General features: G+C 46.1%; 1 protein-coding gene across 1 annotated transcript in view; it reads right to left on the reverse strand.

Annotated features, from left to right (window-relative positions):
* PRKCH (protein kinase C eta) overlaps positions 1-15,592 on the reverse strand; it is a 132,410-nt gene that overhangs the window by 12,706 nt on the left and 104,112 nt on the right. The window contains exon 9 of the mRNA XM_068254422.1: positions 1,673-1,846. Coding sequence (XP_068110523.1) covers positions 1,673-1,846 — 174 coding nt within the window. The remainder of the gene's footprint in view (positions 1-1,672; positions 1,847-15,592) is intronic.

Raw genomic sequence — 15,592 nt, forward strand, 5'->3', positions numbered from 1 at the left:
ATGTAACCACCAGCAGATAATTTGCAGAGTGTAAATTCGGGTGAGGAAAGATTTTACAATGGGCAAAAACTGAGTAAATCATTTATAAATGAATATTGTAAAAAAAAAAAAAGCATTGTTATTTTCACTACAGTACCCCTTAAAGCAGTAGGATTAGCCATACTATGCCAGGGAAAAAAACACATATAGAAGTAGATAAATACTTGATCTACTTACATAACACATGTATCGTACTGCCAACGTTTTGATTTCAGTGAATTTTATATAGTAAATGAAGAGAATTCTGTTCCTGGTGGGAACCATGTCTTTTGCCCACAGTTTGAGGCTAAATCCTGATGTCATTTCTTCCCTTAACTTTTTTATTTTTTTCTCCAATCGCTGAGTCACCTCAGCCTTGCTTGTAAACACAGGTGAGTAGAGGATCGTGTTTCAGGTAGACAGGGAGATAAAGGGAAGAGGAGGAATATATTACAGATAAAAAGAACCCCCAGCATGCAACTGAATGGCAATGGCTATTAAAGGGCCAGTGATCCTAAGGTATGCGATAACTCCAGATCATAACAGCAGAAAAAGTTTTGCAAGTTTTGAATGCAGGATTAGCATCTTTATCACTTAACACACTCAGACCAGTTTCTGTTGAAATTTGATTTTTATGGTGACAATCCCGCTTTAACCAGTTCGGCCTATCTGGACGAGCTTCCTCGTCCAGATAGGCACTGCTGCTGCCGCCGGCGGTGTGCGCGATCGGGCGCGCCCCTGCGCGCGCTCCCACTGCCCGCCGCTAGCCCCCCGATCAGTGAATGGGAATATAATTCCCATTCACCGATCTAACTTCCCCGCAGAAATACCGACACTTTGTCTCTAGAGAGCGCGGTATTTCTGCCCCCAGGAAACATCTCCCCAGCATTTTAGTTCCTGGATGCGAGATCGTTCGCATCCAGGACTTTTTTCACTGTGGCCATCTTGTGGCCAAATAGTAAACTGCACCAACATACATTTTTAGTAAAAAAAAAATATTATTTTATATTTAAAATTAAGAGTTTCCCTCCCACACCAAAAATTACCCACATACACTTTTTTTTATTAAAAATAAAAAATACAATAAAAACAAAAACAACATAAATAGTTACCCAAGGGTCTGAACTTTTTAAATATGCATGTCAAGAGAATATGTTATTATATTATTTAAAATGATAAGCTTATAAATAGTGATGGACGCAAATTGAAAAAATGCACCTTTATTTCTAAATGAAATATCAGCACCATAAATTGTGATAGGGACATCGTTTAAACGGTGTAATAACCGGGACAGATGGGCAAATAAAATACATGAGTTTTAATTACGGTAGCGTATATTAATTTCAAACTATAATGGGCAAAAACTGAGAAATAATGAATTTTTTTAATTTCTTTCTTAATCTTCCTGTTAAAATAGATTTAGAAAAAAATAATTCTTAGCAAAATGTACTACCCAAAGAAAGCCTAATTAGTGGCGGAAAAAACAAGATATAGATCAATTTACTGTGATAAGTAGCAATAAAGTAATAAGCGAATGAATGGGAGGTGAATGTTGTTCGGATGCATGAGATTTTCGGACTGCGGTGCTGAACCGGTTAAATATGCAGTATGGTGCCCCTTGTACTATCCCCCCATTAGGTTGTGCGGTGCTCACCGGAGTCTGGAAGCAGCAGAAGAGCTGGGTCAGGAAGGGGTGGCTACACGCTAGAGACAGGATCCGCTTCTCAGTCATGGTGCACTCCACATCATCGTCCTGAAGAATTACGTCCTTCTTCAACACCTTCACCGCGTACAGGTTCTCTCCATCCCGCGACTTGGCAAGCATGACCTGCGGATCAGAGCAAAAGGAGAGATTTATACAACCCCAACATTGGACCAGTCAATCCGATAAATACGGTCAGTCGGAAACAACCTAAATCGAGGGGAAAAAACGAGTTTCACTTACCTGGGGCTTCTACCAATCCCCTATAGCTGCCCTGAGTCACCTGAGTCAGCGCTGTTGCTGACCAATCCGCAAGTCACCCGCAGCGCCCCTCTTTCAGTCAGGCGACTTGGACACGCATGTTCGGCTCAATCTTCTGCACATGTCTAGTAGAGATCTTCCCGTACTGCGCATACCTGCGCTATCAGGAGGCGCGTGGATCGGGGCTGCACATGCAGAAAAAAGAGGGGCGCTGAGAGGTACCGGAGGATCATTCAGAGACGGCGTGAACACGGGGCGGCTGCAGCGAGCTGGTAGAAGCCCCAGGTAAGTTAAATTCATCCCCCCCCCCCCCCAATTTAGGTTCACTCCTACTAAATGGGGGGAAAAAAAGGAAACCCGATCCAATCCGATCAATGTGAAAATTGGTCGGTACCTGATCCAATTGATGAGACGGTAATCGAATAGGAAGATAGACCATTAGTGGGCACTTTTACTCTACCCAACCTTTTTGCTGCCTCTCTCCCTTTTGAAAGATTTTTCTACTTCCTGTCCAGATAAGAATTGTGCAGAATTCTATCAAAGACGGACACAACATCCAAAAACCCCCCAAATATTTCCAGCAGTTGGAAGTAAACTATTATGGTGTACAGTGCAATAAACGCATATTTCTCTCTTGCAATGGACCTGAACTCATGCATACACAGGACACAAGGAAAACAGATTAATCCACCCTGTATGTACGGTATTTAGAGAGTTTAGCCTAATTCCCTAATATTTAGCCTAATTTTACTAAGATGCGACTAATCACAAGTTGTAATTTGATCTCTCGGCTGTGTCAGCTCAGGAACCTCGGCAGAGCAGCTAATTTGGAAACCCAGGATTTTAACCCTATGCCTGCTTCCATGAAAGCAGGAAGTAGACACGATGCAGATTTATTGCAGGATTTCTATCAGCTGCAACAAAGAAATGTTTTTCTGTAAAGGTTATTATGCTGTTGCTTATCTTTTAGAGCAAAGAGGAAGTTCTGAGTTCAGGTCTGCTTTAAAGTGAGAGTGATATGGAGGCTGCTATTTTTATCTCCTTTTAAACAATACCATTTTCCTGGCAGCCCTGTTGGTCTATTTGGCTGCAGTAGTGTTTGAATCACACCAGAAACAAGCATGCAGCAAATCTAGTAAGTTCTGACAATACTGTCAGAAACACCTGATCTGCTGCATGCTTGTTCAGGGTCTGTGGCTAAAAGTATTAGAGGCAGAGGATCAGCGGGACAGCCAGGTAACTGGTATTGCTTAAAAGGAAATAAGTATGGCAGCCTCCATATCACTCTCACCCTGGGTTTCACTTTAAGATAATATCTCAGTCAGCATGGCAGGGACACCAAAGCAGCTTCCTCTGGTGTCACAATTATGCAGATTTTTTTTTATTATTTAGACGCACAATGAAGCCTGTCACATCAATTACCAGTGGAGTGTCACTTAGTTACAGGATGCCATTGGCTGACCCACTTACCTACCTTTTAATTAGAGAACAACAAAAAAAAGATTGGCAAGACAAAAGTTATCACTATTAACATGCCACAAATAAATCTGTGTCATCCGAAGACAGTACCGGTATTTCCACAGGTCTTATGATGTGTAGAAGAGATTGCATGTTTGTATCCGGAGCACGACTTGCATAATCATCATACGCAGAACAGAGAACAAAGCGGCTTCTGTGCAGAACTGGCAGCGGAGACCCATTAAGTAACGAAGGCTCAATTTGGCAAAGCAGATTTAGGATGGCATTGTTAACCACTTGAGGACCCACCCTTTACCCCCCCTTAAGGACCAGCGCTGTTTTTTGTGATCTGTGCTGGGTGGGCTCTGCAGCCCCCAGCACAGATCAGGTTGTATGCTGAGCGATCAGATCGCCCCCCTTTTCTCCCCCCTATGGGGATGATGTGCAGGAGGGGTCTGATCGCTCCTGCTGGCTGTATTGTTGCGGGGGGGGGGCACCTCAAAGCCCCCCTCCGCGGCGAAATTCCGCTTCTCCCTCTCCTACCTTGCCCCCTGGTGATCGGGGCTGCACAGGACGCTATCCGTCCTGTGCAGCCTGTGACAGGATGTCCCCTGTCACATGGCGGCGATCCCCGGCCGCTGATTGGCCGGGGATCGCCGATCTGCCTTATGGCGCTGCTGCGCAGCAGCGCCGTACAGTGTAAACAAAGGAGACATACGTCTCCTACATTTACATTTAGTCTGCGAGCCGCAATCAGTGGCTCGCAGGCTATTCATGGAGACCCGCTCCGTGATCTGACAGGAAATGGCCGCTCGCGCGAGCGGCCTTTCCTGATTAATTAGGGAGGCACCTGGCGACGCAGAACTGCGTCGCTGGTCCTCCAGCTACCACTTTGCCGCCGCACGGTATGAGTGTGCGGTCGGCAAGTGGTTAAAGTGGACCTGAACTCTTGCACAGGACAGAAGCAAAACAGAGAAATGCACCCTGCATGTATTCAGAGAGTTTAGTCTAATTCCCACTCATCTGTGTCTAATCACAAGTTGTAATCAGATCTCTTCCCGTGTCACATGACTGCCATGGCAGAGCAGCTCATTTGAAAGCACATGATGTTAAGAATAGGTCTGCTTCCATGACAGCAGGAAGAAGACAACTGCAGATTTATTGCAGGATTTGTATCAGCTGTAACAAAGAAGGGGTTTTCTATAAAGTTATTATGCTGTTGTGTATTTTTTAGAGCAGAGTTCTGAGTACAGGTCTGCTTTAACAGTAGCTCACTTAGCCTAGAAGCAGCCATACACACAATAAATAACGTGGGGTGGATTCACAAAGGTTACTTATTTTTCACCTTAACTGTAAGGAGTGCTAATGCATGAGATAAATAGATAAGGAGAGCTAAACCATGAGTTATGTCAAATAAGGAGAGCTAAACCATGAGTTATGTCAAATAAGGAGAGCTAAACCATGAGTTATGTCAAATAAGGAGAGCTAAACCATGAGTTATGTCAAATAAGGAGAGCTAAACCATGAGTTATGTCAAATAAGGAAAGCGAACCCATGAGTTATGTCAAATAAGGAGAGCTAAACCATGAGTTATGTCAAATAAGGAGAGCTAAACCATGAGTTATGTCAAATAAGGAAAGCGAACCCATGAGTTATGTCAAATAAGGAGAGCTAACCCATGAGTTATGTCAAATAAGGAAAGCTAACCCATGAGTTAAGTTAGATAAAGAGAGCTAAACCATGAGTTAACTCACAATTTATCTCTTCTTAAATGACTTAATAAATAAGTTGAGATAATTTAACAGAAAAGCTTTGTGAATCAGGCCCCCTTGCTGGTAAAAAAAATGAACAGACAATTTACTGCAAGAATGATCATGGCTGCGCCCAACAAGTGATCAGGTTTGCCAGAAAAAAAAAAAACGATCCGTCGGGCTTATTTTAGGCAAGTGTTGGGTAAACTTTCCCATACATATATATATAACAAATAGATAAAGAATAGGTCCTTAACCACTTGAGGACTGCAGTGTAAAACCCCCCTAAAGACCAGAGCAATTTTAACTAAATGGGCCACTGCAGCTTTAAGGCATAGCTGCAGGTCCATACAACTCAGCACACAAGTGATTCCCCCCCCCCTTTTCTCCCCACCAACAGAGGTCTCTGTTGGTGGGGTCTGATCTCCCCCCAGACATTTGTTTATTTGTTGATCATTGTTTATTTGTTTGTTTTTTAATAAAAATGTGCTGCTTTTTTAAATATTTATAACCCCCCCCCCTCCCTCCCTCCCCCCGCCAGCCAATCAGTGTGATCGGCTGTCATAGGCTTCAGCCTATGACAGTGGATCACTCTCGCAGTTACAGAGGGGACAGATATGTCACACGGCTGTCCCCAGTACAGTGCTGCTGCTGATCGCAGCGCTGTACAATGTGTAGAGACGGCGGTTTCGCCGTCTAACAGTCTCCCGAGCGGCAATCGCCGCTCGGAGACTGAAGTCGAGGCGGAGCTCCGCCCCTCAAGCAGGAGATGTGCGCTCAGCCTGCGCGCAATCTCCTGCAAATCCCAGCCCCAGGACTTGACACCAATTGGCGTTAGGCGGTCCTGGAGCTGCCGCCGCGACCACGCCAATTGGCGTGGGGTGGTCTTTAAGTAGCTAAACAGAACAAAGAGGAGGGACTCTGAGGGGAAACAAAAACGAAGCTGGTGATTTCAGCGCACAGCGGCAAAGATAAGCGGAGCCATAGCCAGCCCGCTCATGAGGCGGGGTGAAACTTTTGCCTCAGGCGGCACATTTCATCGGTGGGTGCGGGGAGCCGGCCGCCGAGCTGGAGGGGTAGCGGGCAGGACGGGGGTATTGGGCCTAGCAGCGGGGAGGGGGGTCGGACCCCCCCTCCCTCGCCTGGGTCCCCCCCCTCCGCCCCCCCCCCCCCCCCTCAGCCTTAAATAGATCAGAAGCGCTACTCGTAAGAGGCAGTGGGCGGGGAGGACTCACCTCTTCCTCGATCCAGCGTGCGCTCCACTGACGTCACTTTCTGCAACGCCGCCCACTATATTGTAAGTGGACGGCGTTGCAGGAAGTGACGTCAGTGGAGCGCACGCTGGATCGAGCGAGGAAGAGGTGAGTCCTCCCCGCCTACTGCCTCTTACGAGGGGGCAGGGGCGGCAGCAATAATTTTTTCAAAATTTGCCTCAGGCGGCAAAAAGTCTAGGGCCGGCCCTGGCCATAGCAGTAACATTATACAGCGTGGGGTGCGTAAGGATAATTTGGGGTCCTGAGGGTCGCCAGACCCCGAAGTTCATCTTCCTCCGAGTTGCGATGACTCGGAGGGGGAACAGTATTTAGCGCCGCCGGGGATTTGACCGGCAGCAGAGTGAGCCATCATTAGGCTCACTAGCGGCGTACATATATGTACGCAAAACAGCCAGGAATGTCACCTGCAAAATAAATAAAATCAACAAACTTTATTAACACCATCAATACCCAAGTGCTCTAATATGACAATGTAGAAATAATGTCTAAGTAGCTGTGTAAGCAATTTCCTGCTTTTCATGTTAAAGAGACACTAACATCAAAAACATCCCCTGGGGGGAACTAACCTTGGGTGGGGGAAGCCTCGGGATCCTAATGAGGCTTCCCACGCCGTCCTCTGTCCCACAGGGGTCTCCCTGCAGCCCTCCGAACAGCGGGCGACAGACTCAACTGTTAATTCAATATTTACCTTTGCTGGCTCCAGCGGGGGCGCTGTGGCTGCTTTCGGCTCCGAAGTAGACGGAAATACCCGATCTCAGTCGGGTCCGCTCTACTGCGCAGGCGGCGCCAGAGACTTGCGCCTGCGCAGTAGAGCGGACCCGACGGCGATCGGGTATTTCCGCCTACTTCGGAGCAGACAGCCGTCAGAGCGTCTGCGTAGGAGCCGGGAAGGTAAATATTGACGTCACCGCTGTACGGAGGGCTGCAGCGAGACCCCTGAGGGACAGAGGACGGCGTGGGAAGCCTCATTAGGATCCTGAGGCTTCCCCCACCCGAGGTGAGTACCCCCCAGGGGACGTTTTGACGTTACAGGTTCTCTTTAAATATCAGAGACAAAAGCTGTAACTCATTGTTTGTAGATTTTAGCTACATTTGGAATGTCTCATTGGCAGAGGTATGAATCTCTGCAGTCTGACATGCTAAGAACAGTGTAATATTAAAGCAGAGTTATATGAAAACAAAAGCCTGCCAGGTGTCAGGTTTCACACACACAATTACACAGGTTTATGACATAAGATACATTTCCTCAGCTCTCTGTGAGAGAAAGCTCTGCTCGTCTCTGACTGAGCTCTCTGCACACACAGGGTTAACAGATGTACTGTGAGGGAATTGCCCCCTCCCCTCATGGCTTACTCTGACATAAGATTACAGCAGACTGCCCTCAAAAAAGTGTGAAAGGAATTAGATAACAGTAGACAAAGAGATAAGAATTCAAATGTATACACCAGTACTTCGCAGCACTTCCCAAACATTTCTCATCTCAACTGAAAAAAAAACAGCTCGGGGTAACCTGCGCAGGAGGATTTCTCAGGCCCCGCTGGGCCGATTTGCATAATTTTTCTTTTCCTACACGCAGCTAGCACTTTGCTAGCTGCGTGTGGTATGCGATCGCCGCCGCTACCCGCCGATTCGCCTCTACTCGCCGCGCTGAGCCGCCCCCCCCCCCGACCCCCTGCGCAGCCTGGCCAATCAGTGCCAGGCAGCGCTGAGGGGTGGATCGGGATTCCCTCTGACGTCCCGACGTCCATGACATCGGTGACGTCATCCCGCCCCGTCAACATGGCAACCGGGGAAGCCCTGCAGGAAATCCCGTTCTGAACAGGATTTCCAGCTTACTCTGATCGCCGGAGGCGATCGGAGTGGGTGGGGGGGACGCCGCCGCTCAGCAGCTATCATGTAGCGAGCCCTGGGCTCGCTACATGATTTGAAAAAAAAAAAATTCAAAAAAGTGCTGCGCTTCCTCCTTGCCGGCGGGAATTGGACCGGCAAGGAGGTTAAATACCACATATTGAAAAGAACAGTAATAGGACAGAAAAAAAAGGATAAACAGGGAAGAACCTTCAACTATAGTAAGAACACTAAAATACAATAGGTTGATCACCGTGTAAAGCTGCGTACACACGCACAAAAGATTGTCGCCCGACTCAATCCCTCCGCCAACAGTTTGGGGCAGAGCGCCAAATGAGTTCTGTTGCTATAGAGAGAGGGTGGATGACGGCAACTTCCAACAGAAAGGGTAAAGTGAGGGACAATGCACTCGGCTGACACAATCCAGAACTCCAGATCTGTCGGAAACAGAACTGGACTGCTGTACACGCACTCGAATCACGGCAGAGACGGCTCCGACCGATGAGGGCACTTTTCCACTGGAGAGCGCATTGCACTGCAATCACGCAATCCGGAATTCCCACCTGCCGTGAAGCCGCCAGGAAAAACAGAGAATCATACAGGCCGGCGATTGCAATTCGAGAAAAACGATGCAGGCTGGTGGAAAATGATCACCGTGATTTAAATGTAAATTGTGCTGCTATTGCAATCGGCAAAATGGTTGCAATACGCTTTCTGAAGCAGATCGCAGCTAGTGGAAAATGGCCCATTCTAACATGGATTTTAGTCTTAAAGTAACGCCTGGAGCTAACTAGTGATTGCTAATCACCCTCAAAAATGCTTGTGATTTGCAATGTAAAAGCCTAAAAATTCTGCACAGACCGGGGATTGTGATTTCAGCAAATCACAATCGCTCCTGTGCAGTGGTGGCTCCAGTTTTAGATTTTTGGGGTGGCACAAAGGGGGCACAATTACTGGCTGTTGAGGACCATTTGGGTGATCAAAATGGATGTTTGTATGGCGAGCTTTAGATATTTTTTGCTCAGGTGATAAAATTAAGGCTAACTCAGCAATGATAGGAACCAAATGTAGACATCACAATCAAAACTCAGAGGCTTTTGAGCAGAGCAGAATGTCCAAATGATGGTGCTATTATGGAAGAAAAGTCCCCTACAGATGTACTTGGCAGGCATGTTTTAATCCTTACTTGCTAGCAAGCTGTTCCTGTGTGGACAGATCACAGACGAATCATTCCAGCCCCCAGTCTACAAGCAAGGAGAGGGGGAAGAGGCAGTAGGGAGAGAAACACTGTGTGTGCGGTTTCTTATCTTAGTAGCTAAGCATTGCTTGAGACTAGAGCAGGGAGTATTGACTCAAGACAATATCATTTATTGGATAGTTTAAAAGAAAAACAGTAAGCTTTCATCTCGTAAGCATTCTTCAGATTCTATTCCCATTGACTGATAATGTTAGAACATGTAATTAGAAGAAGGTATAGAGATTTTTTTTGCAAATATAAGTGTCATCCAGATACATTACAAGGGGTCTTGCAAGGATTGGGAGGTATTTACGGCAAATAGATAAGACCCTTACCACCTACAGAGACTCAGGCTGACATGGAGAGTTTATTCTACAGACCCTATGCTGTTCAGTGTATGCTGCTGGAACCTGGAAACAGTTAACTGTATGTTATTGGGGGGGGGGGGGGGGGGCGGGCACTCAGGTGAGCCCAGTGATTCATGGGGAGGCGGGCAATGCCCCAGTGTAGAGCCACAGCTGCCCTCTGAGATTGCTCTAGTGGCCCCAGCCACGGTTATCTGTACACAAATACCCAGAAGAGGTACAATCTGAATAGTAATATCCCTTTGGGTCCTTTTCCACTATTAGGCATGATCACAAGCACAATCACGCTGCGTTGCGATCACGCAAGCATCAATTTCCGCTTGGCGAGTTTGTAGCCGTTAAGAATGGAGTGCAATTGTGTTGAGAATTGCGGAGGCCAGCAATTGTGTTCGGAGGGGAAAAAAAAACATGCGCACTAGTGGAAAATAAAAACCACGATTTACATATATAACACAGTGCTCTTGCGATCAGCAAAATGTCTGCGATCCTCTTTTTGAAGCGGATCTTAGTTAGTGGAAAAGGGTCTTTAGAGATGACGGTTGGAAGACTCAACACATTTCATGAACAAGTTTCACTTCTTCAGGAGTCCAGTCATAGGGAAAGAAGGAAGCGTTAGGCACAGGCATGGTCATATGTTCAAGGTATAGTATAACTTATAGGGAGAAGTAACTGTGTCTCCTAGATTCTAAGTCAGGGGTAGGGAACCTTGGCTCTCCAGCTGTGATAAAACTACAAATCCCAGCATGCATTTGCCTTTATTAATCATGACTGTGGCTGTCAGAATTCTGCAATGCATTGTGGGATTTGTAGTTCCTTAACAGCTGGAGAGCCAAGGTTCCCTACCCCTGTTCTAAGTCATCTACCTCATCTCCTTCAGAAGAAAAAAAAAGTGCATTGGTGCCCAATGACATCATGGACAGCATGTCTGGTAAGTGTATTCATAGGGAGGGTCTGACGAACCCGTCGTTTGCTAAAATACGGCATGTGTACGCACCTTAAAATACAAGCTCTAGTCTGCAGCAATGCTTAGCTACTAAAATAAGGAATTACACACCCCTTCTCTCTCCCTCCTGCCTCTTCCCCCTCCTCTTGCTTGTAGAGTCATCAGACACAGGCTAGGGGCTGGAATGATTTGTCTGTAATCTATCTACACAGGAGCAGCATGGATTAAAGCATGCCAGCAAACTAGCCAAGTACATCTGTAGGTCAAGTTTCTTCAATAATAGCACCATAATTTGGACAATCAGTTCAAAAGCCTCTGAGTTCTGTTCGTGATGTTTCTATTTGGTTCCTCTCATTGCTGAGCTAATTGACCTTAATTTTATCACCTGAGTTAGGCAAACATATCTAAAACTTGCTATACAAACAGTGATTTTGATCAACCAAATGGGCCCCACCAGCTAGCCATCGTGCTCCCTTTGTGCCCACCCCCACAAAATAAAATCTGGTGCACCCACATTTCTATGTTCTTATTGAGTTGAAGTTACTTGAAGTGCTGCCTACCATTCCATTCCATTCTGCTACCATGAGATGTTGAGCGTTTGTGGAACGGAGTTTTTCTAAGAATGGAGGTACACATGACAAATACTGTACCCATTTGAAACGATACACACGCATATGTGTGCTTTCTCACTTCTGCTCGTGTCATGCTGTTTCATGCTTCTGTGGGCCTTGTGGCTGTTACAGGGCGCTGTTATATATAGCAGTATTACTGCTCATTAAGAGGGGGAGAGAACTTTGTGGTTGGAAAGCATGCAGGACTCTTGCAGCCAAAAGAGGAACTAAAACCAGCCAACAAGATGGAGGAAGGGAAGAGAAAGCCGCCACGTCTCTGAGTGGAATTATTCTGCCAGCCCTGATGCCGATGTGATTAACCGCTGCAGACAACAGGTGTACATCTACTTCAGCCTTTATCAGCACACTTTGATGCTGTGGTTGGTAAGGTTTTAATCTATTCATAGAATACTATTTATACACAGAGTCACAGGCCTGGATTTACATCACAGGAGCCTATTGGCACAGATGTCCTGGTTCCTTAGACTTCGCCCTCCATGAACCTACAAACCCCCCCCACCGAACCACACTGCAAATGTGATGGCTGCTCAACTGTCACTTCTCCCTTTTTTCCCTTCCCCATCATCGGTAGCTACACCTGCCCCTCAGTATTAGGTAGCCAAAGGTACCCTCAATATTAAGTAGCTAGAGGTACCACCAACTGAAGGGAGATCTCATTACTGAAATGCTGAGAGAGCTGGGTGAATAACCTCCCGTTTAAACTCTGCATAGGGAAGGAGGGAAGGAAGCACTAGCGGAGCGGAGTGGGGCCGCCTTTCCATCAACCGGCGCCTGTAGGCATGTGCCTACTGTGCCTTATGGTAAATAGGGCCCTGCAGATTCATATTCATAATCCATTCAGTATATTTACAAAGTGATATTTTGAAAAAAAGTGAACCAGTCACAGTACAAACTGCAACAACCAGTAAACAATATACTGCCTAGACATGCATCTCTGGAATCACAAATGTGAGCAAAGCTATTCAATGAGCTGTGTCAAAATGTCATAATTTTATTTTCATTAAGCCGAGTGCTGCCATCACTGTCTCTTCTTAAAGGATGGGTGCATTCACCTAAGCTGGCACAGAACTGTGTGCTGAGGCCACTCGGTTGTATCATATGATTAAATTGTGAGCCCCTCTGAGGGACAGTTAAAGGACAACTGTAGTGAGAGGTATATGGAGGCTGCCATTATTATTTCCTTTTAAACAATACCAGTTGCCTGGCTGTCCTGCTGATCCTCTGCCTCGAATACTTTTATCCACGGATCCTGAACAAGCATGCAGATCAGGTGTTTCTGACATTATTGTCAGATCTGACAAGATTAGCTGCATGCTTGTTTCTGGTGTGATACACACTACTGCAGCCAAATAGATCAGCAGGGTTGCCAGGTAATTGGTATTGTTTAAAAGGAAATAAATATGGCAGCCTCCATGTTCTTCTCACTTCAGTGTCCATTCAAAGGACAGGTCAGGAAAAAAAAAAGTAAACATCTACTTACCTTGGGCTTCTCCAGCCCCTGGCAGCCGATCTGTCCCTCGCCGCAGCTCAGGTGGCACAGGGTCGCCTCCATTGCAGATGCCGACCTTGCCAGGTCATCATCTTCTGCGCCTGCTCAAGTGCACGGCCGTGATCACATGGTCGGGAGAATTCTGCGTGAGTGCAATCGCGCAGGCAACAAGATGCCTACCTGCCGAGGTTCTGTTTTTTTTTACTCTCGCATTTGCCCTTTAAGAGTGACAAGACAATATACTCTGTACAGCACTGCAGAAGATGTCAGAGCTATATAAATACTAAGATTCTAAAAAATAATATCATTACAACCTTCCAAAAAATTGCATCTACAGAGATTCATTGTGTTATAAATAGAAAACTGCTAGAAGTAAAAGGCTGGAAACACTAGAAATTTCACAAGTTTGCATCAGGCAGCAAAAAGTCAAGAACTGGCCCTGCACCCATAAAAAGTTGGACCTGTCCAAAAACTGTCATGGTTTCACTACCTACTGTAAGCCACAGCAACATGAGGACACAGTAACTTTTTGTGCATTTTACTTTAGGAGAAATCTAGTTTATATGTGTGTATTTTTCAATTTTCGTTAGTGGTCCTTAACCACCTTTTAGCCCCTCCTCCAAAACTAAATCACTTGAAAGACCCAACCCTAGCCAATTACTCTATCAGGTATGTCAAACCAGTCCTACGAGGGCCGAGATCCTCACACATTTTTGACACAGCTCAAATGAATTGATGGGTCTGAATCAGGAAAGGTGCGGTCCATCAGGTAGAACACATTCCTCTCTTTCTCAGTCCATCCTAAACACTGGAATGGAACTGGCCCTCCAGGCCTGGAGTTCCACACGTGCTCTAGCTGATGCTCACCCTTCATCTTCTCATCCCCAGTGCAGATTCAGCAGTGGTGAAGGTGGTGGTGGACTCGAATTTTTAGCCGTCACTTTACCTATACGGTAGTCAAAGGTTGGTACATATGTGAATACCTTGCCCATGAAATAATACTTTCAGTCAATAAATCCCCAGACCAGCAGCGCTGCAAAGAACGGCTTCGCCTGAAAGTATGCAGATATTCAGGTACTGTCTCTGCCTGTGAAGCACGAGGTCGAGTTCAACTTTCAGGTCAGAAAAATTTTCTCTTCCTCACATCATATGTCAAGAAAATGAAATAGGGATACAGCTAATAGGTTTGTGAATTATGCTATTATGCTCCCTATGTGGAATTGGCGGTGTTTCTATTTGACGCGTTTGTGTGTCCTATCCTATACTTAAGTCCTGTATGTGCCACGCCCAATTCCGGGCAGTCATGCTTGGTGACATAAAATGATTCTGAATAATTAAGTTCTAAGGTTTTAACCCTTCCCAATCCAATATTTTGTACTTTTGTCTCTGCAAAGATTTGTTCTACTTCCTGATTGGGCAAGAGTATAATTGTCACTAAACAAGGTACAAACAGTAATAATAATAATAATAATAATTATAAAAACCCCTTCTCTGCTCTGTCCAAAATTGAATAACACGGTACGGTAGAAGTCTGTAGCTGTCGGGCACAAAATCTAAAATCATTTCTTTATTTTTATCTGGTAAACAAGTAATACGGATGCTAACCAGAAAATCCAAAAGTTAAAATCACTATTTCTTTTCTTGTTTATAAATGATCATTCCCCAGTTTACCTGACTCTTATTTGGTACGTTGCCGCAAAAAGGAAGTTGCAGGGCATGCTGGGTTGTCTTTTTTTGCTTCTTTATTTCCCCTCAGACTTAACTAATGTACAGAAGCAAAAAAGGACAACCCAGCATGCCCTGCAACTTCCTTTGTGCGGCAACGTACCAAATAAGGGTCAGGTAAACTGGGGAATGATCATTTATAAACAAGAGAAGTACCGTATATACTCGCATACAAGCCAAATTTTTGACCCCCAAAAAGGGGGTCAAAAGTTGGGGGGTCGGCTTGTATGCGAGTGTTCCCTGGTGGTCCGTGGCCCCCGCTACCCCCTCCCCGCCGCCGCCATTACTATAGGCAGCGGCGTCCTCGTCCCCGGAGCTTCCTCTTCCCCGCTCTCATCATGCCTGTATGAAGAGATCACAGCAGCGCGCCGCTGCTGTGACGATGCAGGGGGCAGGAAAGAGCGGTTCCCCTGGTAACAGCAATACAGATCGCCGCTACAGGGAGAAGCGCTCTTTCCTGCCTCCTGCATCGTCACAGCAGCAGCGCCCGGCGCGCTGCTGTGATCTCTTCATACGGGCATGAGAGCGGGGAAGAGGAAGCCGCTGCAGGTAATAGCAGCGGGGGGAGCAGGGCACTATACTGGCCACTACCTACCTACACTGGGTACTATACTAGCTAAACTGGGCACTATACTAGCTATACTAGGGCACTACCTACCTATACTGGGCACTATACTGGCTAAACTGGGCACTATACTAGCTAAACTGGGCACTATACTAGCTATACTGGGGCACTACCTACCCATACTGGGCACTATACTAGCTATACTGGGACACACTGGGGGGGATTACGTGGCCTGCACCAATCCAGCATTTCCTACCCCGGCTTATATGGGGGTCAATCATTTTTCCCTGTTTTTTCATGGAAAAGTTGGGGGGTCGGCTTATA

The sequence above is a fragment of the Hyperolius riggenbachi genome, chromosome 9, assembly GCF_040937935.1.
Source record: "Hyperolius riggenbachi isolate aHypRig1 chromosome 9, aHypRig1.pri, whole genome shotgun sequence".
Taxonomy (NCBI): Eukaryota; Metazoa; Chordata; class Amphibia; order Anura; family Hyperoliidae; genus Hyperolius; species Hyperolius riggenbachi.